The sequence below is a fragment of the Carlito syrichta genome, unplaced genomic scaffold (assembly GCF_000164805.1).
Source record: "Carlito syrichta isolate Samal-C Ts95f unplaced genomic scaffold, Tarsius_syrichta-2.0.1 Scaffold312209, whole genome shotgun sequence".
NCBI classification, from domain to species: domain Eukaryota; kingdom Metazoa; phylum Chordata; class Mammalia; order Primates; family Tarsiidae; genus Carlito; species Carlito syrichta.
The window spans coordinates 1,135,899-1,162,094 of record NW_007256305.1 but is presented as its reverse complement, the minus strand read 5'-3'; the positions used below and the strand labels follow the sequence as shown (position 1 = coordinate 1,162,094).

The 26,196-nt window shown below is 43.8% G+C and overlaps 1 protein-coding gene across 1 annotated transcript in view; it reads right to left on the bottom strand.

Moving 5' to 3' along the window:
* Positions 1 to 26,196, bottom strand: part of AOX1 (aldehyde oxidase 1) — a 70,993-nt gene that overhangs the window by 25,251 nt on the left and 19,546 nt on the right. Inside the window, exons 13-22 of the mRNA XM_008069802.1 lie at positions 25,092 to 25,276; positions 23,552 to 23,714; positions 21,101 to 21,193; positions 16,588 to 16,757; positions 16,127 to 16,253; positions 13,732 to 13,854; positions 13,285 to 13,381; positions 6,354 to 6,478; positions 4,050 to 4,183; positions 2,754 to 2,841 (exon numbers count right to left, since the gene is read on the bottom strand). Of these exons, the coding sequence (XP_008067993.1) occupies positions 2,754 to 2,841; positions 4,050 to 4,183; positions 6,354 to 6,478; positions 13,285 to 13,381; positions 13,732 to 13,854; positions 16,127 to 16,253; positions 16,588 to 16,757; positions 21,101 to 21,193; positions 23,552 to 23,714; positions 25,092 to 25,276 (1,305 nt within the window). The remainder of the gene's footprint in view (positions 1 to 2,753; positions 2,842 to 4,049; positions 4,184 to 6,353; positions 6,479 to 13,284; positions 13,382 to 13,731; positions 13,855 to 16,126; positions 16,254 to 16,587; positions 16,758 to 21,100; positions 21,194 to 23,551; positions 23,715 to 25,091; positions 25,277 to 26,196) is intronic.

Sequence of the window (26,196 nt, the reverse complement as noted above, 5' to 3'; positions counted from 1 at the left end):
CCTCGACCTGCTGGGCTCCGGCGATCCTTCCGCCTCAGCCTTCCAAGTAGCCGGAATTACAGGTGTGCGCTACCACGCCCGGCTAATTCATCTGCAAATAATTGCAAATTATTCTCACACTACTCTCCATCAGAAAGTATTAGTTTCTCACAGTTTTACTCACCACTGTGATGATGGCTTCTATCACTATAACCTAATTCTTTTCTCAAAGTCCGTCAGTGGTGAAGGAGGACATCATCTCTGCTTCAAGGTCCTGCTGTCATTCCCCCCCAACACTTACACAGACAAGCCCCTGTCATTCCAGATTGGTTCCTCCTTACTGTTTGTCTCTTTCTCCTAGAACACTCCAAGTCACGAGTGTGGTTTCTCCATTATATTTTGCCGAGTTTTATTTTATACTATTTTATTGTACACCATGATGACTCTTGGACTCACCTCTTCTATATCTTACATCATATCTCAGACCCTAACTGCTTCATGTCTGAATGCATCAGATGCCTTTGCTGGTCCCACCTATAGTCCCCCTCTTTTCTCCCTAGACCATCCCATCACCCTCTCCAAAGTGCCCATGTTTATTTGGTGCACTGGATGGATCAAGGATCGACTCAGTCTCACTTTTTTGTATGAGATCCAGTTGAACTTGCCTGTTCTGGAACTCTCGGCCCCTCCCAGTCTGGCATTATTGAAATCAATCAACCCTATTTCCCACCACCCTGCAGGAAGCACTTCGTATTCTAAGTCCTCTCTCCCCTTACTCCTGCCCCTACAAAACATGCCATGTTCATTCCATGGTGGCCATTTTGCTCTTACCATTCCCACCCCACAGGTGCCTGCTTTCTACTACTCACCCTTCTCAGAGGTCTATGCATGTTCCACCTTTCTTAAGAAGACCCCCGAACATACTCCAGTCACATAGTTTTGCTACGTGTGCCTCATCTTTTAATCTGAGAGTGTTGTTTTCATTTTTTAAATTACTTCATGTGTATAAGTTTTATTTTCCAAAAAAAAAAAGGTAATCTCCTTCAGGACAAAGTTCATTCTAAGAAATCTTTTGAACTAAACCAAATCCAAAATATAGCTTAGAGTGAATGCGATATGAAATAGATGCACTAATTATCCTCTAAAAATATGAGTTCAATTATACCTGTGGTGATAGAGACATTATACATTCAACAAACCTGTTGTCTTTCATTCTGAGCACAAGGAAGATTATACTTCCCTGCGTCCCTTGCAGTCAGGTGGTGAAGGTCTAGCAGTAACATCTGAACACAAGTTAGGTCCACCACTTATAGGCACAGGGCCTAACACCCCTCCCACATGACATTCGATGCTGAGTCCTCCACTGGACCTTCAGTCTTCTCAGCAGAAGGTCCGGTGGAAGACTCAGCATTTGTAGGGCAGTACTATCCAGTAGAACTTTCTGTACTGATGGCAATGTTCTGTATCTTCACTACCCAATATGGTAGATATTGACCATATGTAACTATTGAGCACTTAAGGTAGAGCTAATGCAACTGTGGGACTGAATTTTAATTGTATTTAATTTAGTTATTTAGTTTCAGTTAATTGTATTTTATTTAGTTATTTTTTTCAGCTTTGAGAAAAGCTGTATTTATTTTTTATAAATTTTCAAATAGCAAATACAATAGAATATAAATCATTCTACCAAAAAGACACCTGCACTCCTATGTGATTCAGTTAATTTAAATTTAAATAGCCATGTGCTCCCAGTGACTACTGAACTGGACAGTGTAATCCGTGGGAGGTGGTACCATTAGATGGAAACAGTTCTGGTCCCTGAATGACCCTGTGGAGCAGAGTTTTCCCCTCCTCCATCAACAATTATATTGGGCAGTTAGTTGAGCAAGAAACAACACTATAAAGGTTTAGGTTCCTGAGAGATTTAGCTGTTAGTTAGAGCAGTTAGCTCACTCTGACAAGTAAAATTGTTTTCTAATAAAGCAAAACAATCATTATTTTCTACTATGAAAACTTTTTGATGAACTTATGAACCCAATATTACAAAAATATCCTTAATATACTGAAAAAATGAGGGATTCATCTGCAAATAATTGCAAATTCCCATAGAACTATTGTTATGGGGATTATTCTATTTTTACCTCTTTTATATGTGGGAATAAGTACGGTTATTAGATGTATGATGTATCTTCATGGACATATTTACTCACATGTCTTTCAACTATTCACTCTACAACAGTCAATGCCAGCTAGTGCTTTTTCTTTTTTTTTTTTTTTTTTTTTTGTTGGAGTCTCACTGTGTCGCCCAGACTGGAGTGCAGTGGCCGCTCCTGGCCACCGCAGCCTCAACCTGCTGGGCTCCGGTGATCCTTCCGCCTCAGCCTTCCGAGTAGCTGGAATTACAGGCATGCGCCACCATGCCTAGCTGATTTTTTGATTTATTGTAGAGATGAGGTCTCACCGCCCAGGCGGGTCTCGAACCGGCGGGCTCAGGCAATCCACTCACCTCAGCCTCCCAAAGGCGCGGGATTATAGGCTGAGTCACCGAGCCCAGTTAGTGCTTTTTCTGAAACTGATATCTTAGAGCAAGGTGGAAAAGATTAATTGAGCCAGTCAGTAATTAAACAGCACAAGGAACAAAAGTTCAACAGAAGCACCGTTTGCTGGCTTGTCCACTGTTAGTCCCCAGCAGAGTTGCCAATGTCACCATCTGCATCAATGGGATGTCATATCCACAGCATACGTCCTACCCTGTCCTTTCCTCTTCTACTCACTTTGTACTTTCCGATATAAGGGTGGCGGCCTCCAGTGATTAACATGTCTTCTCCTCGTTCCAGAACGCAACGAACTGCACGACCATGTCTAAAGCAGAATAAAAGCAAGAGAGGTAAACTCTTGACCAAGTAGACATGATTTGGGGTTTCTGTAAGTCCTGGGCAGAGTCTGAGCGGAGTTGAGTGGTGCCCACATCTGCCACACTGGGTCTCTGCTGACCTCACACATCCACAGTGGCCTCCCTCCCTTTGGGTCAGGGCTTGATGTCCAGCATTTGCTACCTGTGGGAGGGAGGCTCTTGGGTACCAGAGGCTCCAGGCCATGCTTTGGGGGCATTTCCCACTGTGATGACAGTCTTGGCTATAATCAAATAGTACCAGGGTCTTATTTTAGACTGGCCACAAATGCCGTGTAACACCAAGTGCTCCCTGACAGGACAGCTCTGAAATCGAGGTCTTTTTGCTTCCTGGGATAGAAGAACTGACTCAACAAAGAAATTAAGCCTTCTCGGTGTGTCTAATTCAAAGACAATTCCTAGGAGAATGTTCTGAGATCATCAAAGGAAAATAGCAATATAAATGAATATAAGCATGACAAAAACAAAGTCTCTATTTAATCAAGAGAACATACAGGATTCAAAAACTCCTATCTATGACCTATGCATATATAGGGCAGTCCAACAGGTAATGGGAACAAGTAACCCCATCCATTTAGGACCTGTTTCTGTCTATTTTATTCTATTTATTTTTTATTTTATTTTATTTGAGTTGGAGTCTCACTCTGTCACCCAGACTGGAGTGCAGTAGCCGCTCCCGGCCACCACAACCTCGACCTGCTGGGCTCTGGCGATCCTTCCGCCTTAGCCTTCTGAGTAGCTGGAACTACAGGCGCACGCCACCACGCCTGGCTAATTTTTTGATTTATTGTAGAGATGAGGTCTCACCAAGTTGCCCAGGCGGGTTTCGAACCTGCAGGCTCAGGCAATCCACTCACCTCAGCCTCCCGAAGCACGGGATTACAGGCTGAGCCACCGAGCCCAGCTTCTGTCTATTTTAATTTTACCACTGTGGCTTTTATTCTTTCCAGTAATTGATTTATTGTGGTTCTTATAAGATGTAGCTTGACAATGTAAGACAGAGAAGTTGTAATACACTGAGAGCTTGTTTGTATGTTTGTGTATCACATGTGATTTTAAATAATCTCGGCTCAGATTCTTCCTCACTAATCTTGATAATGAGAACTTTCAGCGTGATTCATTTTCTTTTTAGTGTATTTAGCAGATTTTCTCCACTTACTTATTTGCAGCAAAAGCAGTGACAGCAGCCATGATTCCAGTTTTGACCGTCTTCCCCCCAAATGCCCCACCAACACGCCTTACATGACACATGACCTTGTTAGCCGGGAGCTTCAAGACTGAGGCAACTATGTCCTGTGAATGATAACAGTTCTGATTAATCTGGCCCATCTTCAGAGAGAAGATTAACTGTGACTATCATTATCACACCCACGACCTTAGCAGAAAGAAACTGTCCCCTGAAATGGAAGCAGAACAGCCACAAAGTGTTTGGATTCCATAATGTACACGACACCCACTCTGTGTGGTTGTGCTAAATACCAGGACAATGTTAAAAGACCTCAGCATGCCTCTCCAAATGATCCAAGTCATGCTTGGCTATAATGACATTGCCCAAACTATTATTAAGTAGCCCTTTCATTGCCAGGGAGATATTTTTGTGCTAATATTTCCCCATAAGCCCCAACCAAGTATCTTTTTCACATGAATCCCTGGGGAGGTGTTTCCAAGGTAGTGAGGTCTCCTGGTCTCCTTAGCTTCTCGGTTTGGGTCTTCTTTCTGTATCCTGCTGTCTCCACTGGAGAATGAGCACTTCTATCTCCCATGTGAACCATGGCTAAGGTTGACCAGTTGGTCTTTTCTGGATGCAGATTTTGCTCTTTCTCACCATCATAATGTCTAGAGGTCATTTATCTAGATAGGGAGCCCCAGGCAGATGACATGATGGGCTTAGTGAAGAGCAGAGCAGGCCTGGATGGAGTGCATTGATCTTCTCGGGGTCCTGCCTTCCATAAGGCCTCATCCTCCACATTCTCACTTGCCTGCTTCTCTGGGAGCAGCACTGGCTCCCAATGACCGACTGAATCAAGACCCCTCTGCACTGTTTCTCTTACTTTTACCTAATGCTTCAACCTAGCTCCCAAAGGCACCCTCCATTCCAGCTTGGATAGTCTTTGTGCTGTTCCTACTTCCTTACATTCATGCTGCCTCAGATGCAGGACACAGGCAACAGATGTTTGCAGAATGAATGAATGAATGAGTGGAATTTGATCTTGCTGTGGAATTGCCTGGAAATGGCCTCTCTTCTACCATCTAGATCAACCTCACTCCCACTGTAAATCTGCACTTAAGACTTCTGCATGGGACTTCCTGGATGATTCTAGTTCTCAGCAAATGCTTTTTTCTCTTAATGTCTCCACCCATGTAAACATGGACCTCACTGATCTAGCACTAGCTCCATCCGCTTCCGTACTGCTTTCTAACTGCTCCATTTGAACTAGGACACCACATTTCTTTGGATGGCAGGACTTTTACCTTTTTATTTTGTGTTCTTTTTTTTTTTTTGATTTGGGGTCTCACTCTGTCACCCAGGTTGGAGTGCAGTGGCCACTGCAGCCTCAACCTGTTGGACTCAGGCAATCCTTCTGCCTTAGCCTTCCAAGTAGCTGAACTATAGGTGTGCACCACCACATCCGGCTAGTTTTTTTATTTATTATAGAGATGAGGTCTTGCCAAGTTGCCCAGGCTGGTCTTGAACCAATGGGCTCAGGCAATCCTCTCACCTTGGCCTCCCAAAGTGCTAGGATTATAGTGTGAGCCACCGCATCTGGGCCTCTTTTGTGTTCTTAATGGTGTCAAGAATAGAGCAAAAGAGACCTGCTTGGGAGGGCACAGTGGCTCATGCCTGGAGGATATCTTGAGGCCAGGAGTTTTAGATCAACCTAGGCAACATAGACCTCATCTCTACAAAAAAAATGTAAAAGTAGCCAGACATGGCGGCGTATACCTGTAGTTCTAGTGACTTGGGAGGCTTAGGCAGAAGGATCACCTGAGCCCAAAAGAATGAGGCTGGGGGGAGCGGTGATTGTGCCATTGCACTCCACCCTGCTACAAAATGAGGTCCTAACTCAAAAAAAAAAAAAAAAAAAGAAAGAAAGAAAGAAAGAAAGAAAAAGAAAGAAAGAAAGAAAAGATCTGCTTATTCTATAATTGGTTTTGAAGTTACCATCCACAAAGCAGTGTCCTACTTTAATAATACTTCTAAAAGCTTTGAAATCATATAGCTATTAGTGCCCAATATGGCTACTAATACTCAATATTTTTTCAGTTTCTTTAGATATAGGGTCTTGCTCTGTCACGCAGGCTGGGTGCAATCATATATAAATCACGGCAGCCTCAAACTCCTGGGCTCAAGGGATCCTACTTCCTCAGCCTTCCAAGTACACTTTAATCTCTAATTGCTCTTGATCTATTTAGCTGGCAGAAATCATTGAAGTATCTTCCCTCCACAATGGCCCCATGTTACCTGTATATATTTGGGAAACTGTGTGGACACATAAACATCCATTTCTTGATCCTCTCCCTTGGGAACAGCAAGCATGCTTTGAGTTTCCATATAAAAATGTTCTTGACCTCCCATATGTATTTCACCTGTTATAGGAAAATACATAAAGTCAAGAAAGCAGTCAGAAAGAATGGTAGTGTCCCCCAGCTGTTACCCTATTATGTAGACATTCCACTCATAGTGCTTCTGTTAGGGTGACTGCATAGTGAAGAGAAACACACAACAATGTCTATTTATTTATTTATTATTTTTTTGAGTTGGAGTCTCACTTTGTTGCCCAGGCTGGAGTGCAGTGGCACACTCACGGCCACCCCAGCATCGACTTGCTAGGCTTCGGTAACCCTTCCGCCTCATCCTTCCAAGTAACCGGAGCTCCAGGCGCGTGCCACCACGCCCGGCTAATTTTTGATTCACTGTAGAGACGAGGTCTTGCCTGGGCTGGCCTCAAACCCACGGGCTCAGGCAGTCCACTCACCTTAGCCTCCTAAAGTGCTGGGATTACAGGCTGAGCCACCTAGCCTGACCACAACAACGTGTATCAACTTTCAGTATACTTGTAGATCTGAAGTCGAGTTCTGTAGGGGGATCTCTTGTGTCTGCCAATAGGCTAGGTCATAGAGTATTAGGGAAAGGTGTGTGACTTTCTAGAGTCAAAACACTATGGTAGGAGACTTCCCATTCCAGGACAAGATGGAGTAGATAGATGTCTCCCTGTTCCTCCTGCTAAGTACAGCTAACAACCCTGAACATTATATACAGAACAAATATAAGAAGACTCAAAGATGGAGAGAAGAAGACAGACCAGCTAGAGACTTCAGAATCCATGGAAAACACAGCAGTAAGTTCAGTGGGTTTTGTTGTTACTATTGTTGGAGTTTGCCTTATATATCTCACCCTCAGGTCTGGAGAAGCTAGCAATATAAAAACACCAACAGGCAAAGACATAAAAAACTTCACAAGAAAAGCCCACTCTCTCTAACCAAAAGATGAGAAAAGGAGAATCCCAGGAAGACAAAATAATTTAAGACAACAAGCATTCTCATCTAGGCAATCACCACAGAAAAAACTGCAGTCCATTCTCATCAGCCTGAATATATGGTGTTTCAACTCCTGTGCTGAGGCAGTATCAGTGGACAGCACATAGGAAACCTGGACTTCTAACTTCCACCTGGCAGTAACAAGGTACCACCCCCTTGTTCCCTGTCAGCAAAGGTTTAGAGTAGTCTAGTGACACAGAAGATTCTAGTAAAATAAGATTTAAGTGAGATCCAGAGTCTCTAACATAATAACCAAAATTTCCAGGATACAATATCATCACTCATCATACAAAGAACCAAGAAAATCTCAATGTCAACAAGGAAAGACAATCAAGAGATGCCAACACTGAGATGACACAGATGCTGGAATTATGTGACAAGGATTTTAAAGCCACCTTCATAAAAATCCTTCAGCAACAAATACTTTAAACACATGAGACAAATGAAAAACTAGAAAGTCTTAGCACAGAAATGTAAAGTACAAAAAAAAACTACATGGAAATTTGAGAATTTAGAAATACAACTACCGCATTAAAAAGTTCAACAGACGGACCCAGCAACAAAACAGAGAGAACAAAGGAAATGATCAACGAGCAAGAACATAGAACAACAGAAATTGGCCAACCGGAACAAAAGAAAAGTAAAAGAGTGGAAAAAATGAGCAGCTTCCGGAAACTGTGTGGTTATAATAAAAGATCTAACATGTGTAACACCGAAGTCAAGTATTTGAAGAAATTATGTATGAATATTTCCCAAACTTGGCAAAAGACACAAACCTACAAATCAAGAAGTTGAGTGATCCCAAATAGGATTAATCCATAGAAATGCACGCCAAGACACATCATGGTCAAAATGTAGAAAACTAAAGACAAACACTATCTTGAAAGCAGCAAGAGAGAAACATGACCTCACCTATAGCAAAAAGAAAAACACTTTGAAAGATAGCAGATTTCTCATCAGAAACTATTGAGGCTGTAAGAAATGCACAAAATTTTTACAGTGCTCAAAGATGTCAACAGAATTCTATAAGCAGTGAAAATATCTTTAAAGAATGTAAGGGAACTCAAGACATTCTCAGATGAAGGAAAATTAAGAGAGTGTGTTTTCAAGAACACCTACCCTAAAATAATAGCTGAGAAAAGTAGACAGGAAATGAGTTTTTAAAAAAATACATCTTAGAACATCAAAAAGAAAGAAAGGACAACAAAAGGAATAAAAATACAGACAAATACAATAGACGTTCCCTTTCCTCTTGTGTTTTCTAAATTTAGTGCTTGAAGCAAAATTATAACATTGCTTCACAAGATTCTCAATGTATGCAGAAGAAATTTAAGACAATTATCAATTATAAATAGGGAACAGTAAAGGAAGTAAGTTTTCTATACTTGAACTGGCAAAATGTTGATTTCAGACTATGATACTATATATATATATATATATAGTATAGATTTTATTACCTATATTACCATCTAAAGCTACTACTAAAAAAATACATACAAGGGGTTATACTCAAAAACACTATAGATAAACCAAAATGAAATTCTAAAAAATGCTCAAGTAACCCACAAGAAGGCAGGATGAAAAAAATGAAAAGCAAAGGAAACAAACAGAATACAATTATGACCCATTGTCCTATTAGGTTGTGGAAGGTGGAACTTTTAAAAATTAAAAATGCCCCCAATAATAGTGATTTGCAAATTGTTTGAGGGAGATTCCCAAGGAAATCTTTATTATTAGAGTCTGGACTTCCTATGTCATCCAAAAATCTAAGTAAAGACAGAGCAGAGAATGACTAGATTCTGCTTCCCTTACAGCTCAGCTCTTAACTTCAGTTTAAGCTTTCATCAAAGTCTACCTCAAATTGATGGGTTGCAGTATTACCGATTCTGCCCAGCCACTCAGAATTTATTTTGTGTTCACTATTAAAAATACAGAACGGAGTATATATATACATATAAAATAGAGCTATCCCTGCTTAAACCTATAAAGTAGGCAAAGTTTTAGAACTCTGTAGCACTGACCACTCCTACAGCATTTAACTATGGTGCCCTCTCTTCACCCTAAGGTGTTGCTCTCAACTCTCTAGGTTGGAAACCAATTTAAAGAACTAATCCCTGAGATAACATTTTATTCCACTACAGGTTTAGGAGGGATTCCTTCAGGCATATTTACATTTTAATAAGAGACCCTTAAATCTTCAAATCTTCTAAGATATGAAGGTGTCTATCTGTACCATGCCCAAAGGGACAGGTTGTAGGAAAAATAATCTGTTTCCGGGCTCTCTAGGTCTCTTGCAAATCCTGCCATACAGATTGTCATCTGTGTTTGTTGGTATAAAGCCCATCCCAGCTAACAGAATTTTAAAGAGAAAAAGGAGGCACGGGATGATGCAGAGGAAAGAACGCTAACTTCAGAATTGGGAAACTCAGATTTGATCCTAGTCAATCATGTTGCCTTTCTGGACTCAGCTGGTTCATTTGTAAGCAGCCATCTTTAACACCTTTCTGGAGCTGTGATGCTAGGATTGGGTAGGGCTGAAATAGATCTTTACAGTGGGTGGAAACAAGCCATAACACCACTCCCCCCAAGAACGCATTCTAACGTGATGCAATGCTCCACATATTTCATCAATTTTTTTTTCTTGGAACACCTATTTTTTAAGGGACAGATAAGTGTTGTTATGTGACACTGTTATGATGATTACTTCCAGTTACCACTGGCAGTCAAAAATGAGAAAAGCTAAAAATCCTTAATCCAAATGACAATAGCAGAGAAAGAAAAACAACAACAAAACAGATTCAAACTAGTGAGCCAAGAGATTGAAAACTGAAAAGTAGTGTAAATATCCTTTTATAGATTCCTGTATCATTTGTATAATTACCAACAGGGTATGGAGCAATAACAAGTGAGAATTCAAGTAAGAGACAGGCTGGACCAATCACCTGACTGAATGAAATAATTAGATAAGATTCCAGGGAAAGTGACAGTAATGGAATTCTCACACAAAAACTTACTACAGCAAGAACCTATCATGATGAGGGAAGCTCCCCAAATATTGATATTCCCAAGGTATCCACACCATGAATCCCCTAGGCCAGAAATGCACCCTCCTTCCCTCTTCACTCCAATAAATCAAACTCACCCAGCATATGCCACATTTTATGAATCCTAAGAACCACTTGGAAAACTTGTTAAAACAGATTTCTGGACTACCTTAGATCCTTTAGAATTCTAAAAAGCGGGGGGGGATGTGTGAGCATAGGGTGACCCAGGTCTCATAAACATTCTCAGTGGCTCTTATATGAGGAAATCTCAGAAACACTGGGTTTGATAAATGAATACCTGCCAATGTGTTGGCTCACTAATAGATGACCTTTCTAGAGAACAACAACAAAGTTATCTAAACCTAGTAATTGTTGCTCACGTTATTGATCTCTTAGAATGTGCCAAGTACATATGTCTTAACGTCATCATAACACACCTTGAGACTGTTTTTATTTTATCCACATAATCGTAAAACAAGGAGACTGAGCCCTGAGAAATGCCCTACCAAGGTCCCACGGTTAATAAGACAGGATGCCAAGGAAGGCTGGCAGGTGATAGTACAAAGTATCTTCCCTACAGCTTCCAGATGACATTCTCCAGTCAGACCTGGCCAGCCTCAGGTTTAACACAGCTATGGAGTTCAGAGACATTATAGGCTTTGAACTCAAGGGGTTAGGCTGATGGGTTATATAGCACACAGCTTCGGCCCTGCTTGGGACTCTTCCTGTGCTTTGGATCAGGGCTAGAGAGAAAAATTAAGATGAGAGTTTTTAACATGCACCAATATTCTGGAAATTCACTTAACAGATAATGCTAAAAGGCTCCTCCTCTGCTCTGAGATGTGACACAGGCTGACCACATCCACTCAGCTATGGGTAGGTAAATCAGAGATCTAGTGAGGCAGGCATGAAGGATGACTTTCACAGCATGGATGATGGCAGGGCACAGCGGGGACAGTGTGGGCTACTTAAGACCTGTGATAGGTATTTCTTAAAAGATTTGGCCTGGCATGGTGGCTCGTGATAGTAATCTCAGCACTCTGGGAGGCTGAGACAGAAAGATTACTTGAGCCCAGAAGTTCAAGACTACTCTAGGCAACACAGCAAGAACTTGTCTCTACAAAAAAATTTAAAAACTAGCCAGGCATGTTGATGTACACCTGTAGTCCCAGCTATTCAGGATGGCAGAAGGATTGCCTGAGTCCAGGAAATTGAGGCTGCGGTAAGCCATAACTGTGCCACTGCACTCCAGCCTGGGTGACAGAGTGAGACTTCGACTCCAAATAAATAAATAAATAAATAAATACAATAAAACATATTATTGAGACAATTGGCAAAAGCTGAATAAGGTCTACAGACTAAATAATAACATTTTGTCACTGATAATGTTCTGATTTTGATAACTGCATGTTCATGCAAGAAAATGTCCGGCTGTCCTTAGGACCGAAATACTGACTACTTAGGGGTAAACAGATATCATATTTGCAATTTACTCTCAAGTGGCTCAGAAAAAAATATGTGTAGAAAATATACATATAGAGAAAATATATATTTACGTACAGAGAAAGCAACAGTGAGAGAATGATAAAGGAAGTATAGGAAAATATTACCCTTTCTCCTTTGCTTTGGGAATTGGAGAATCTGGATGAAGGATAATTAGGAGTTTCTTTAATGTGTCTGCAACTTTTATGTACGTTTAAAATTATTTCAGGGCTCATTGTGGAGACTCATACCTGTAATCCCAGCACTTTGGGAGGCTGAGGTGGGAGGATTGCTTGAGCCCAGGAATTTGAGGCCAGCCTGGCAACATAGCGAGACCTGGTCTCCACAAAAAAAATCAAAAAATTAGCCAGGCATGGTAGTGTGCACCTGTAGTCTTAGCTACTTGGGAGGCTGAGGCGGAAGGATCACCTGAACCCAGGAGATTGAGGCTGTGGTTATGGTGCCACTGCACTCCAGCCTGGGCAACAGAGCGTGAGCCTGACTCAAAATCATAATATTAATAATAATAATAAAATAAAACAAAATTATTTCAAAATAAAAAGTTAAGAAACTACTGGAAAATTATAGTTAGTGGTTTTCTAAGAGGCATATTTAATTTTGACTCATACACATAAGGGAAAGACATCTGGGAGAAGAGGAAGGAAGAAGTGGGAGTGGAGAATGAGAGAGAGAAGAGATGAAAGAGAAAGAAACACGGATGGGAAAGCCTAAAAAAGGCTGTCAAGTCAACGGCCAACTCCGTCACTTAGCTGCAGTGTGACCTTGGTCATGCTCCGTAAACACTCTGCGCCTCAGTTTCCCAGCCTGTAAGACGGGGATAATAATACTCCCTTGCAGGTGGATTGTGACCGGGAAAAAATATGGCATCTTTAACACCGGGGCCTTGACAAAGGCAAGGGTCGGCCGAGGGCAGGGGTCTCACCTCCTGAGGGCGGGGTCTCGCCTCCCAAAGGCGAGTCTCATCTCCCGAGGGCGGGGTCCCCCTTGCTGGGGGCAGGATCTCGCCTCCCGAGGGCAGGGTCTCACCTGCCGAGGGCGGAGTCTCCCCTGCTGGGGGCGGGGCTCTCCTCCCGTGGGCGGGGCCTCACCCGTTGGGGGGCGGGGCCTCGCCTCCGGTCCCGCTCGCCCACCAGCTCCCCTCCCACCCAGAGAGAGGGAAACGCATCTGCGAGCGAGGTGCCTGCGAGCGAGGTGCCTGTGGCAGGAGCAGCCCCGCCCAGGCTGCCGGAGACTTCTAGAAGGCGAGGAAACCTCAGCCCGGACGCGCTTGGAGGCTCCAGGGCGGCCTCCCCGTCCCGGTTTCCTTACCTTCAAGAATGTGATCAACGCCCTCAAACGCCTCGTCGACATTCCCACACTCCAGGCTCCTCTCCGGCTTGAAGAAGGAGTTGTGCTGGATCGCCTCCTAGGGGACAGAGCAGGTGGAGGCCGGGCGAGGACCTCACGAGGCCGGATCCCAGGGCCCCGCCCGGGACTCTGGGGCGACCCTGCTCCTCGGCTCGTGGGCCAGGAGGACGCCCGGCCGTCCTGGCCGCCAGGGCGCCGCGCGGGACTAAGCCTGCGCTGCGGGCAGCGGGCAGCGGGCAGCGGGCCGGCGAGGCGGAGGGACACCGGGCGAATGGCTGGCGCGGCTGTCGTTTTGGAAGCCACTCGGAGGCAGAGTCTCCCGTTGCAGTCGCCAAAGGCGTTCTCACGGACACCCCGCCGACCCTGCTCTTCCGGCCCCTGGGTCGGCACCGCCATCGACCTTGTTACCTGGATGGTCAGGATCAGCGGCTTCAGGTCTTGGTAGGCAATCTTCACCCGCGAGGCGGCTCGCCTTGCCTGGACCTCAGTCTCTGCGACCACAGCGCAGACCAGCTGACCCACACAGGACACCTAGACGCGGGAAGGCCTGGTCACCAAGGAGGGCAGGAGGCGGGGCCTTCTCTTCCATTCACCTTCTTCCTACCCCCTGCACAGGGCCAGCCACACACAACTGCCACCCCTCACATCTGCCCTTGACTGTAAGGTCAGCTGGCCTGCTGACCCCAGGTACCAGGGAATGTCATCCTTGTGCTGGGTCCTTGGCAGCGATGGCCGCAGGGGGCGGGAGTGACGCCGTCTCGGGGACAGCAGACACAGGCTCCAGGCCAAAGAGGCCCAGGTGGCCGGCAAGAGCCAGTCCTATGGCTTCACCTGTGACTGTCACACCACACATGGCATCGCTCTGCAAGGGGCAGCTCCTGCCTCCATGGACAAGGAGGACCAGGAAGTCACAGTTCACCTGAACCGGAGAGAGAAAGGTGACCCGGGAAGGAGATGTGATAACACAGCACTGCTGGTGTGCCCAGTTCTGCCCATGAAACTGTTTCTTTTCATGGAGAATGGAGACAGAGACTTACTAGCCAAGATGTACCCAAGCACAGAGCAGCCCCTTCCCTAGTGATGGTGGGGGGGCCAGGATGGGGGGGGGTGTTGGCAGCATCATTCACCTGCAGGTGGGGTTGTGGGCTAAAGAGGCCACACAGGGACCAGGGTGGAAAGTTAGTAGGGGGGAGGGGAGCAGAACCAAGGCTTGAGAAAGGTGAGATAATCTGGACTGGAAGAAGCCAACACTGCCACTGAGTTCTTTCCTCCACCTTATACTGTGATTCACAGCTCTAACTCATTTAAAAAATCTGCTTTAGGCTATTTTGTCTTTTCCACAGTAAGCATATAATAGCTTTATCACCCGAAAAAAAAGATTGCAAATGTTAAATCTAGCACACATACAAGCATGTTTGTTTGAGTGGGGTGTGGGAAAGGAGGAGAGAGAAGTGAAGCAAGAATGGCCGTGTGTTGAGTACTATCCGAGCTGGGCGGCGGGTCTGTGAGGTCACTGGACTATTGTCACTGTTGACAATTTCTACAAGGAAAGGATTCACAAAAGGCTTAAAGTGCTATACATGAATGTTCAAAAAGGAACTAAATCAGCAAAGGCAATCATGACAATGGCCCAGTCCTCTGCTCTCCACAGATGCCTGGTTTTCCCCCCTGGGACTGGCATTGTAGACGTGGCCCTAAGACCCTCATGATCACACATGCACACCTAGAGAGCAGGTGTTGCGCAGCCAGGATTGGTTTTGCTTGTCTAGTTAACATTTATGCAAATACCATAATTCTCATGGTCTCTGCCAGTGCTATACAGGCCCACCTTGGGGGAGCTTCAATCTTGAGTTCAAACTTTCTGTCACCAGGCTTTCATTTTTAGCAACTATATCTGCAAGGGAGAGCCAGAAGCAGGGACTGTATCAAATTATGAAGCTCTTTTGCGTAGACTGAACTGGAAGGTCTCAGTTATGCAGAAAACCTGCTAACTGATGTCTTTGCTGCATTTCTGATAACTTGAGATACAGTAGCCAAAAGCTTACACCATTTGTAACTTTTGTGTGATAATAATGCAATCATGCCACCTCTACCCGTTTTCCCTGTTTCATGGGAAGGCTTGTGTGGACTACACAGATGAATCAGACATGGGCTCTCACTCAAGGAATTACGTAGGTAGGAGAAAAACATAAAACATCAAAAACAAGCTTGATACAAAGTAGAAAAGGCACTAAAGGCCACTTTGTTTTCTCATGTAAACTTGTAGCTCCATCAGAACAGGAAGCCTCCTATCTTGTTCAGCTATGGTGATCAGACATAATAGTTGCTCACTTAAAAATGCCCATTGAATACATGGAAGTATGAATGAATGAGTCAGAAAAAGTTCAGAGAGGGAAGAAGAACTTCTGGATTAAAGAATAAGGAAAGGCTTCATAGTGCTGATACCATTTGAACTCAGACTTGAACTTTGGACACACAGACTGGGGCATTTTCAGGGAAGAGATTTGCAAATAAAAGTTATTTATCTTCATTTATTCATTCCTACTTGTTAGCAGCACACTGACTTACTACTAGAAAATATAAAACACCAAAATATCTTTTATGTAACTAGTCAACTTCTTTACTTATTTGGAAAATGAATATATTTGAATTCATTCAATATTAGATATCGAGTTTTGTAATAAGCATTCAAAGAACACTGGAATCTTTTATGATATGCCAAACTGGATACCATCTTTAAGAAAATACAAAGCACCATTAATGGAGGAAGTTGTTTTTCAAACAGAAAGCCAAATTGCAGTACCACATCTGTCGCCAGAATGTTCTCAGACTGGGTTAAAAGGCAGAAGGAGTTTACGCCACTAAGATGTTCTGCGGTCACGATGTCCAGCACGCCTTGCAGACTGAGAGCTTCTGAGAGATCCATTGACCTGGGGGTAATAGACAAGCAAAGATTCTCAGAGTAGCCTCACGGCCCGGGAATACAGTTAAGTGGAAAATAGGATACCAGAGAGATAAAACACAGCAGAGAACTGTCCATCAGTTCTCTGCCAAACAATTGGAGGAAAATTCCTGGGACAATAAAGTTATTTTATAGAGGGACAAATTGTAGCAAATGCTACATTTTGATCTCATCTCAACGCTGGTCTGCATATTGGATATTGCCAACAAATAGCTACCTTTTTTCTGCTATCACTTTTCACTGACATGACTTAGGTGAAAATGCAATCACTTCTGCCTACGGATGAGAACATCATCACTTACACGATCTTAGCGTGAGCCCTTGAACTGGTCACAAAAGTCAGGAAAAGCTCCTGGTCCACCACAGGCATGTCATCGCAGTAGATGGCCTCCCCTGTGGCATGCTTTGTACCAGACAGATGCATGATGGGGTGGCCAACCGGGTCCTGAGGCAGCTGCTTGGGGTCTACATTCTGTTTAATAAGTAACCAAGATATACTTTTTACACTGCTATAGAGAAAATAGGAATAAGCATATTATGTGCATCTCCTATGAGAAGATGGATATATAATTTACACCTAGACCAGAACACAGTCTTTTGAGAGAAAACAGTCACTATTTAATAATAACACCAGGAAAATCTGGTGTGGTGGTTCACACCTGTAATCCCAGTACTTTGGGAGGCTGTGGTAGGAGGACTGTTTGAGCCCAGGAGTTGGAGACCAGCCTGGGTAAAATAGTGAGACCTCGTCTCTACAAAAAGTTTAAAAAATTTGCCAGGCATGATGATGCATGCCTATAGTCCCAGCTACTTAGGAGGCTGAGGTGGGAGGATCGTCTGAGCCCAGGTGGTCGAGGCTACCGTGAGCCATGATCATGCCACTGCACTGCCTGGGAGACAGAGTAAGACCCCCAACTCAAATAATAATAATAATAATAATAAGCCAGGCTCAGTGGCCCAGCCTGTAATCCCAGCACTTTGTGAGGCTGAGGTGAGTAGATCACCTGAGCCCGCGGGTTTGAAACCAGCCCAGGGAACTTGGTGAGACCTCATCTCTACAATAAATCAAAAATTAGCCGAGTGTGGTAGCACATGCCTATAGTTCCAGCTACTTGGAAGGCTGAGGCAGAAGGATGGCTGGAGCCCAGCAAGTCAGCACTGGGGTGGCTGTGAGTATGCCACTGCACTCCAACCTGGGTGATGGAGTAAGACTCCAACTAAAAAAATAATAATAATAACAACAACAACAACAGGGCAATAAAACTATTGCAATAATTCAAACCAACAAACTTTTGTGTAGAGCCATAATGTTGTTTCAATGGCTTTTTTTTTTCATTTTTGAATATAGGCCCTGAACATCTCTAATGGAAATTCCATTCATGCAAATAAACACATTTAAATCTTTCTTCCTGATAATATGTATTTATGTCCTCTTGCTAATGCTCAGGTGCTTTTTGAGATTTTATTATTAAAATTATTTAATTGTATGTAAGCATGGCACATAAAATATTTTGTGGAAGAGTATGATAGTCTCATGACTATGTTTGTAGACAATATTGAGGGTATGACTTCAACCAGAATAGCCTCTTTTTTTCCTATCTTTGAGTGAGGAAGTCTAAGAAGTAAAATTTGATTCAACTTAGACCATTCTGGTAAAGAATGACGTCAAAGGTACCCGCAATTTGAGTAGTGATTCTGTAATGCTGTGATGTTACTCTTTTTTTTTAGAGATGAGGTCTCGCTATGTTGCCCAAACTGGTCTCAAATTCCTAGGCTCAAGTAATCCTCCTGCTTCGGTCTCCCAAAGTGCTAGGACTACAGGCATGAGCCATCACAGCTGGCCCATAATGTTACTCTTTTCTTAGAGACCCTTGGAGTTAAGTGTGTGAATCCTGGTTCTGTAAGTACCTTTTATGTGTTTCATTAGCCAAAGTGGAAACTAATCAACATCATGTGGTATTTCAAATATGAGAGTTGTTGGCTTTCCCAGGGTGGGGATTGTGAGAAGAACTGGAGGAAACAAGAAAGGAGGAGGGCGGGCAAGAGACTTGATTCAAATGAACTTGGTGGCAGGGTAAAACCTGGGGTTGAGGAGCCTGGGAGGGCGATCCTGCGCCCACCTCTCTCTCAGTCTTGTACCGGGTGTAGGGCTGAGGCCAGGCTCCCAGAAGCTTTTTCTGGAAGATGTGGGGTGAGGGGCACACAGGTCGGCCAGGGTGAGGGCTAGGAAAAAGCTGGGGCTGTCTCCCCACCCGAAGCCTACACTGCAGGCCACGGGGCAGGAGAAACTTCCTTTAAATGAGTTTTCCAGTGTCGGGCTACATCATATGGCAGAGGAGAAGAGAGAATAAGTCGCCAACAGAACACAATGCTGGCCAAAAACCCTTACTGAGGCCGTGAATGGAGGGAAGCTCATACCTGTAATCCCAGTGTTTTGGGAGGCCAAGATGTGATGATAAATTAAAGCCAGGAGTTCAAGACCAGCCTGGGCAACATAGCGAGACCTCGCCTCTGCAAAAAATTTTAAAAGCAGCTGGGAGTGGTAGCATGAACTTGTAGTCCCAGCTACTCAGGAGGCTGAGGTGGGAGGATCACTTGAGCCCAGGAGTTGAAGGCTGCAGTGAGCTATGATTGTGCCACTGCACTGGGCAACAGAGCAAGATTCTTTCTCTAAAAAATAAAAATAAAAAAACTTTTACTGCGAAGACGAAAAAGAAACCCCTAGAAGCTGACTTATTTTCAACTTAGTATCATTGATTACTAAGAGAGAGAAAAAAAAGGCGGAATACCTTTGCATTCAATGATCAGAATGTACAGTTTCAGAAAGCCTATTCGGTACATGTTAATAATGAAAGAGATACTTGAGTCTAAAATGGTATTTCATTTCACCCCTAGCTGCAGATCTTCCAGTTTCAAGGTGAGCCCGGGTCCAATGGAAGGGCTTGGGCCCTTGCTCTAGGAACTAAAGCAAAGTTGCCTGGGACCCCTCCCCCCATCAATAAGCACATCTCCTTTGCATGCAGCTGTTTTGCTCTCTTTTCCTTTCTGAACATCTGGACTTCATTCAACAAATCCCATGAACAGAAGAGAGCCGTGGGGAGCTTCACTAAGTGTTGCCGTGAAATGCCTCGTCCTCTAATGCCCTCTGCTGCTCACGAACCCAGGAAGCATGGTCCCTACTCCCCACCCACCTACCTGAGGGCCTCAGAAAGACAAACCCAGGACTGGAGACGTGGACCAAAGATTCTCCAGGCCAGGAATATTGGGAGGGAGGGGCAGAGTGGTATGTGGAATTTGAGAACATGTTCAGCATCATTTTTGGTGATTTGGAAAATCAACAACAGCAACACTCTATTGCCCAGGCTGGAGTACATTAGTGCAATCATGGCTCACTGTAGCCCCAAACTTCTGTGCTCAGGTGATTCTACTCCCTCAGTCTTCCAAGTAGCTGGGACTACAAGTGTATGCTACCGTGTTTGGCTAATTTGTTTTATTTTTTTTTTTTTTTGAGATAAGATCTCACTATGCTGCCCAGGTTGGTCTCGAACTCCTGGGCTCAAGTGATCCTTCTGCCTCAGCCTTTCAAAGTGCTGGGTTACAGGCATAAGCCATTATGCCCAGTTTTCAAATTTTTTTTTCAGTCAGTGGTGAAGAATCTACAGATTAAAGAGACCATACTCGATTACTCATTTCTGCTTAGTATGTGGCTGAAGATTCTGTGAAAGAATGTTGTGTCTTCAAACTGGTGATTTCTTGTAGCTGTGTCAAAATGCTTTCAAAGTAAACAAACTGGTTTAGGAGAAAAATGCTTGTGATAAGTGTGGGTGGAGCTCCCACAATGTGGACATTGGTATGTGAGAAAAGTCACAGGCAAACAAAAACAAAATTCCTCTGTGCAGGAGAACACTATGTCCAAAACCAGTTTTGCAATCAACAATAAATTCCTGTCCAACATCATCCTCCCTGTGAAGACTTTCAGTTTTATTTGGATGATTTAAATGCCTTAACTTGCTGTTATTGTCTCTTTCTGAGGTCTCTTCTATTGTTGAAGTGATGGGAGAGTATTTAAGCCAAAGGTTTCAGCCACCATATTTTACAGAACACCAGGGAAGACAGCAGGTGCTTTAAACTTTCCAAAGGATCATTTTCAATGGAGTTTGGGGTATTTGAATTTTAAACACATTGAACTTAAAACCTCAAGGACTATACACCAACTTCAACATTCATTATGACATACTGTAAACTTTTATAACTAAATCTAACAATAGTTTCAATGACTCATGCTTTAAAAAGTCTTTTCATGTTCTTGACTTAATAAAAACCTCAAGGTCAAGTTTCTTAACAATAATTTCAAGGAAAAACATGAAAATGTACCCTGTTTACCAAATAGGATTCTTCAGGCAATATTATTATAGTGTTGTGGCAGAAAATTCCATTTGAGGGTTATGAGAAATTCTATTCTAATAGTCAGTCTTTGTTAGGAGAACTTACAAATAGTTCTTAGAACTTATGTTTGATTTAACTCTAAAATGAAACCCACAGAAAAGCCACTTGCAGAATATGGGCAGAGGGATAAAAATCTCTTCCCATTCAGATAAAGGCACCAGTACAAAACCCTTAAAATCAAAATCAACATTCTTCTCTAAAATTACCACTGCTAGATTTGTTTTTTGTCACAACCCTTCACTGATTTTGACATTCTAACTCCCACAAAAGGAGGCCGTGGGTTCATCAGAAGGGGAGCCAGGGCTTGACAAGCTTGAGAAGGCACTAGAGCCCAGTCCCTGAGTTTTTATAAACAAAAATCCCGTGAACCTGGTATGTGCAAGTACTCCAGCGGTGTCTGGCATGAAGATCTTCTAAAGCACTCTCATTCTTTTCCACCAGGCTGGGATGGTGATCTGGGTCCTGAAAAACAGAACCCTTGGAGAGATTTCCAATGGTTGAAGATGTGGCAAATGGTCTTGGAAGGGGTGGGGCAGGGAGTGATTCTCAGCAAGTGTCCCTTCTCTGAAGACTCACACGTATTCAGTGCTTACCCTATGAAGACCCCTGGAAGGACATGCCACTCCGTGACTCAAGAACATGCTCTGAAAGGGATGTACATCTCCTACCCATCACGAATAGCCAAATGCATGTGGTCCACGATGGACTCCCATCTCCATGTTCGCTATAATTCTCTCACATGCTTTCCCAAGTCACTTGAGGATTTACAAACTGATACGACAGGAAGAGAAAAGCTGAGTATATAAAAGGGAAAGGAAGAGAACATGGAAAACAGGGAAAAGTCAGAGGCAAATCATGAATTAGCATAAATCTGCCTTGCTGACTGGGGAGAAAGAGGACTGTGGGCTGCATCCTGGCCATCACCATGGGAGGGCTTCCAGGCCCAGGAAGGATACTCCTTAGGACAGAGGATCATTTGGGTCATTTGGATCTCTATACAAGACTTTAGACAGTTCACCTGATGATGATTTGTTATAATTTTAATAGAAAATAAAGCCAACAAGACTAGGGCGCGGTAGCTCAAGCCTGTAATCCTGGGAGGCCAAGGCGGAGGAATCACTCGAGCCCAGAAGTTTTATCAGCCTAGGTAACATAGTGAGAGCTCATCTCTACAAAAAATAAAAATAAAAAAATTAGTCAGGTGTGGTAGTGCCTGCCTGTAGTCCCAGCTACCCAGGAGGCTGAGGCAGGAAGATTGCCTGAGCCCTGGAGGTCAAGGCTGTGGTGAGCCATGATTGTGTCACTACACTCCAGCCTGGGCAATAGCGTGAGATCCCCCCAAAAGAAAAGAAAAGAAAAGAAAGCCAACAAAGAGAGGAAGTAGAATAGAACGGAAGATATAAGACAACAAGGCGAGAGTTTTTAATTATATCACTTGATTCAGCAAGAAATCATATAGTATGCTATCAAATGAGGGGCCTACAATTGTATTTTTTTTTTTTTTACTTTTGATTACCTGGTGCCAGCATGCCACTTATATATGACTTGAATCTTCCATTCTCAAAAATTCTACACAAACCTTTCTAGATCTTAGTTATTCTCATCTACAATAGAGATTCCCTCAAAAGCATGATAAAAGGGAACTTTTTGTCTCTCATCTTAAGTGATCCTACTAATGTCTACACCACAGGAAGACAGTTCTTGGCTTCGAGTCCAGCTTGGTCAGCTGTTTGTATGTCGCAAGGGGTCAGTGAGGCCAAGAGAGTTCCCTCTGGGTCTAGCAAATTCACTCAGAGTACTGGTTTTTGCCATGCCCTCTCTAGCAACAATCTTGTAGCTCCAATTGTTTACCATTAGGGAGACCAGGCAAAAGGGTGCCTGGGTCATTTCTACTGCAATTGTGACGACTATCACGGAGCTCCTTGCAAGTACTTGGAGCCATAGTGAGTAAGCTCTTGTCCTACAAGGCCACATTCCACAACAGTCTTGTGTGGGAACTGTCACTGTCATCTTATGGGTGAGGAAAATGAGGCAGACCCCGGAGACGAAAGCCAAACCCACGAAGGTGAACCTCACTGTGAAGGCCCTAAAACTTCAAGGGGAAGAAACGCTTCACCGAGGGAGAAGACATACAAATCATTTGCCAGTTTTCTCAACTTTAAAAAAAATTTGTGCATGTTGCTACTGCTTTTATTAACTACCTGCCCCAGGTGTCTCCCGAAGCCGGCAGCTCCGCTGCTGCTGGCCAGACCTTCCCCAAGACTTGGAAGCCAATAAATACTCTTACTAGTGGGAATTTTACACAAAAGGGGCTTACACGAGAAAGGGGGCTGAGCTGCTCTGTGCGTTTGTCTGCACTGTGTCCTCTCACAAAACTCATCCCTGTAGCCCTCGGAGCAGGAGTGTGCTCTCATGAGTCCTCATAACACCCACGAGGAAGGGCATTTCCCACAGTAGATCAGCCTGACAGCGTGCCTCCAGAGCCTGACTTGCTAAATTTGATTCCCCTGTGAGCCACACTGCAGAGAATAGCCCCAGTGTGTCCTAACAGACTAACCACTTGCTAGGACCAGTTTTCTAAACATGATCTAGAAAAGCAACAGGTCAGAAACAACATCACTGAGTGGTGTTCAATGGAATCCCATACTACTCCGTGCCTTTCCTGCAATTCTCCAGACTCACATGCATCCACAGATAGGCTGCTGGCTTCCCAGCAGGGCCACATGTTTCTAACTGGGATGTCTTTTCTATTCTAGAGCTGTTCGGTGAGGGGGAGTTGTCTATATTTTGGGTGTCACTGTCACCCCCAGTTCCACTTACCATCATCCACAGAATCTGTGACACCTCCAGGTAGAACTTGAAGAAGAAGCTGATGATGAGAGTCCTCCTGAATGCCACCTTCCCACCCGGAGCAGAGCCTGGAAGGGAGACTTCGTCCAGGACCAGCCTGCATGCTGTATCCAGCATCTCTTCATCCCAGCGCCTGCAGAGTCCAAAGAGAAGAATCCTAGCTGACGGGACTTGTGACTTCTCAGCTTCAGCTAATGTGGAAGACAAGCAGCTACAGCCTAATACAGCAAACACAAGTACAAGCTCCAGAGCCAGGCAACCCCAACTCCAGTCAGACCACCAGACCCAAGGTGTCTGGCCCAGGTCTCACCATGACCTCATCTATAAAAGGGGAATAAGAGTAGAACCTGCCTCATGGAGTGATCTTGAGAAATAAGTGCCAACTTGTATAAAATCCTTAGCACAGGAGTAACTAACCCTTATATCAATAGGACACACTACATGCCAGGTTCTGCTTTAAGCACTTCACATGTATTCACTCATTTCATCCACTTGAGGCTAAAGCAACTCCATCTTGGATGTTGATCTGCCATGTTGACTCCTGATGAAGCCCATTTCTGGGAAGGCCTCTAAGATTTCCAGTTCATCTATTGTTCCTTGTGTAAGAACAGATACTGACCATCAATCCTGCCTTTCGGTCAAACAACCTTGATGTTATCATCCTTCAGCTGTTCCATATGTCCCTTCTGAATCATCCTTTCTCTGTGGTATATAAGCCCTGGTTTGGGAGGTGATGGCACGGGGATCCAACTTCTTGTCTCACTGCTGCCCAAGACAGACATGGCTTCTGTTCGTAAGTCCCTATTAAATGTTTCTTACTAAGAAACTGAATAAATCAGCCTCTTTCTTCAGCCTCTCAGGTTCCTTGGGCTTTAAAGGCAGGAACACATAGACCTCTCCACCATGAAACACCTCTCAACTGTCCTAGAAAGTAGATATGATCACCTGTCTTTGATAGATGGGGAAACTGAGGCACTGGAGGTTAAGTAAGCTGACTGAGATCACACAGTTAGTAGGGGTACAACCGAGACTTGGACCAGGCTGTCTGGCTCCTTCAAATCTTAAAGGTCCTGTTTAATTTTAACCACTGTTCTCTGTTACTTCTCCTGAAGTAGCAGCTGTTACTTAGTAAATGCTCAAGAGATATTAGCTATTAGCATTACCTATAGAAATTGGAAGTCAGATGAGCAAATGCATCCGCAATTTACTATAAAACACACTCATATAATCTATTTGTCATTATGGTAAATTATTCTTCCACAATAAAGAATGCACATTTGTACTATTAGGAGATGGGCACACTCTCCACACCCCCCACAACACACACACAGGCTATGTGATGCCCACTTCAGAACTCACTAAAATCAAGGCATATGGAGATAATTCTAAAATTTTATTGGAATCTCCTGCCCTTAAATAGAAAGGTCCTAAGCAATTTTCTTCTTGTAATGACATCTCAGCATGAAAAGGGCCGTGCCATTGCCTGGAGTCTACAGAGCTGATACCTTACCTCCCGATGAGTTTCTGGCAGGAATTCTTGGCACAAATGGTGGTTGGACCAACACCTCCATATGAGATGGATAGCTCTTTAATGATGCCGTCTCTGCCTCCAAAGAAGACCCTCATTCCTGCGTTGACTATCGCTAGTGCATTCTGCTGCCGCTGGGCCTGACGGAAGGCTGACACAAACTCCCACTGAAAGAAAAAGGTAAGTGGCACATGTAGAAACATGCTGAGTGACAGCGATGCACTAGGCCGTTCATGTATGTTGCCTCATTTGGCCCCTAAAATTCATGATGAAGTCCTAATCCCCAGTACTTGAGAATGTGATCATATCTGGACATAGTCTTTAAGGAGGTCATTAGGGTGGGCCCTAATCCAAAATGGTTGGTGTCCACGTAAAGAGAGGAAATTGGACAGAGACAGATACAGAGGGATGACCATTTGAGGGGAGAAGATGGCCATCTACAAGCCAAGGTCAGAAGTCTCTGAAGAAACCAAGCCTGCCGACATCCCTGAATGTTAGCCTTCTAGCCTCCAGAATGTCGAGAAAACATATCTCTATTGTTGAAGCCACTCAGTGTGTGGTTCTTTGTGATGACAGCCCTAGCAAACTGATGCATCTCTTAGACAGATTTGATTATTTCTATTCTACAGATGAGGAAGCTAAAGCTAAGAACGGTTCAGTGACCAGCCCAGATCTTGAAACCAGGATTCAAACCTGAGGCCACCTGACTCCAAGGCTCTTGGTTTTTTTCCACTAAGTTCTATTGCAAATGTATTTTTTAAGCTTCTTTCAAACCCTAAGATATAGGTAGGGGTATGTTTTTCATGTCTTATTTATAGAAAAAGCCTCGTGGGACAAATAATTTTAGAAAATCTTTTAGAAAGTAACTTTAGAGTTTCTGGTAGGGAGTGTGGGGGGTGCAGGAAGAGAGAGAGAAAGAATGGCAGTGATCAAGGTCTCCTGAGTCCAGGAGTGATGGGGGGGTGCCCAACACAAGTAAAGGGGAACTATTCACCAGTCCTCTTACAGGGACCTCACGCCATTTCCTGAAGCTGAACCTTTAACTCCCCTGTTGACACTCAGTCGTTTTTCCTTTTTTCCCCTCCCT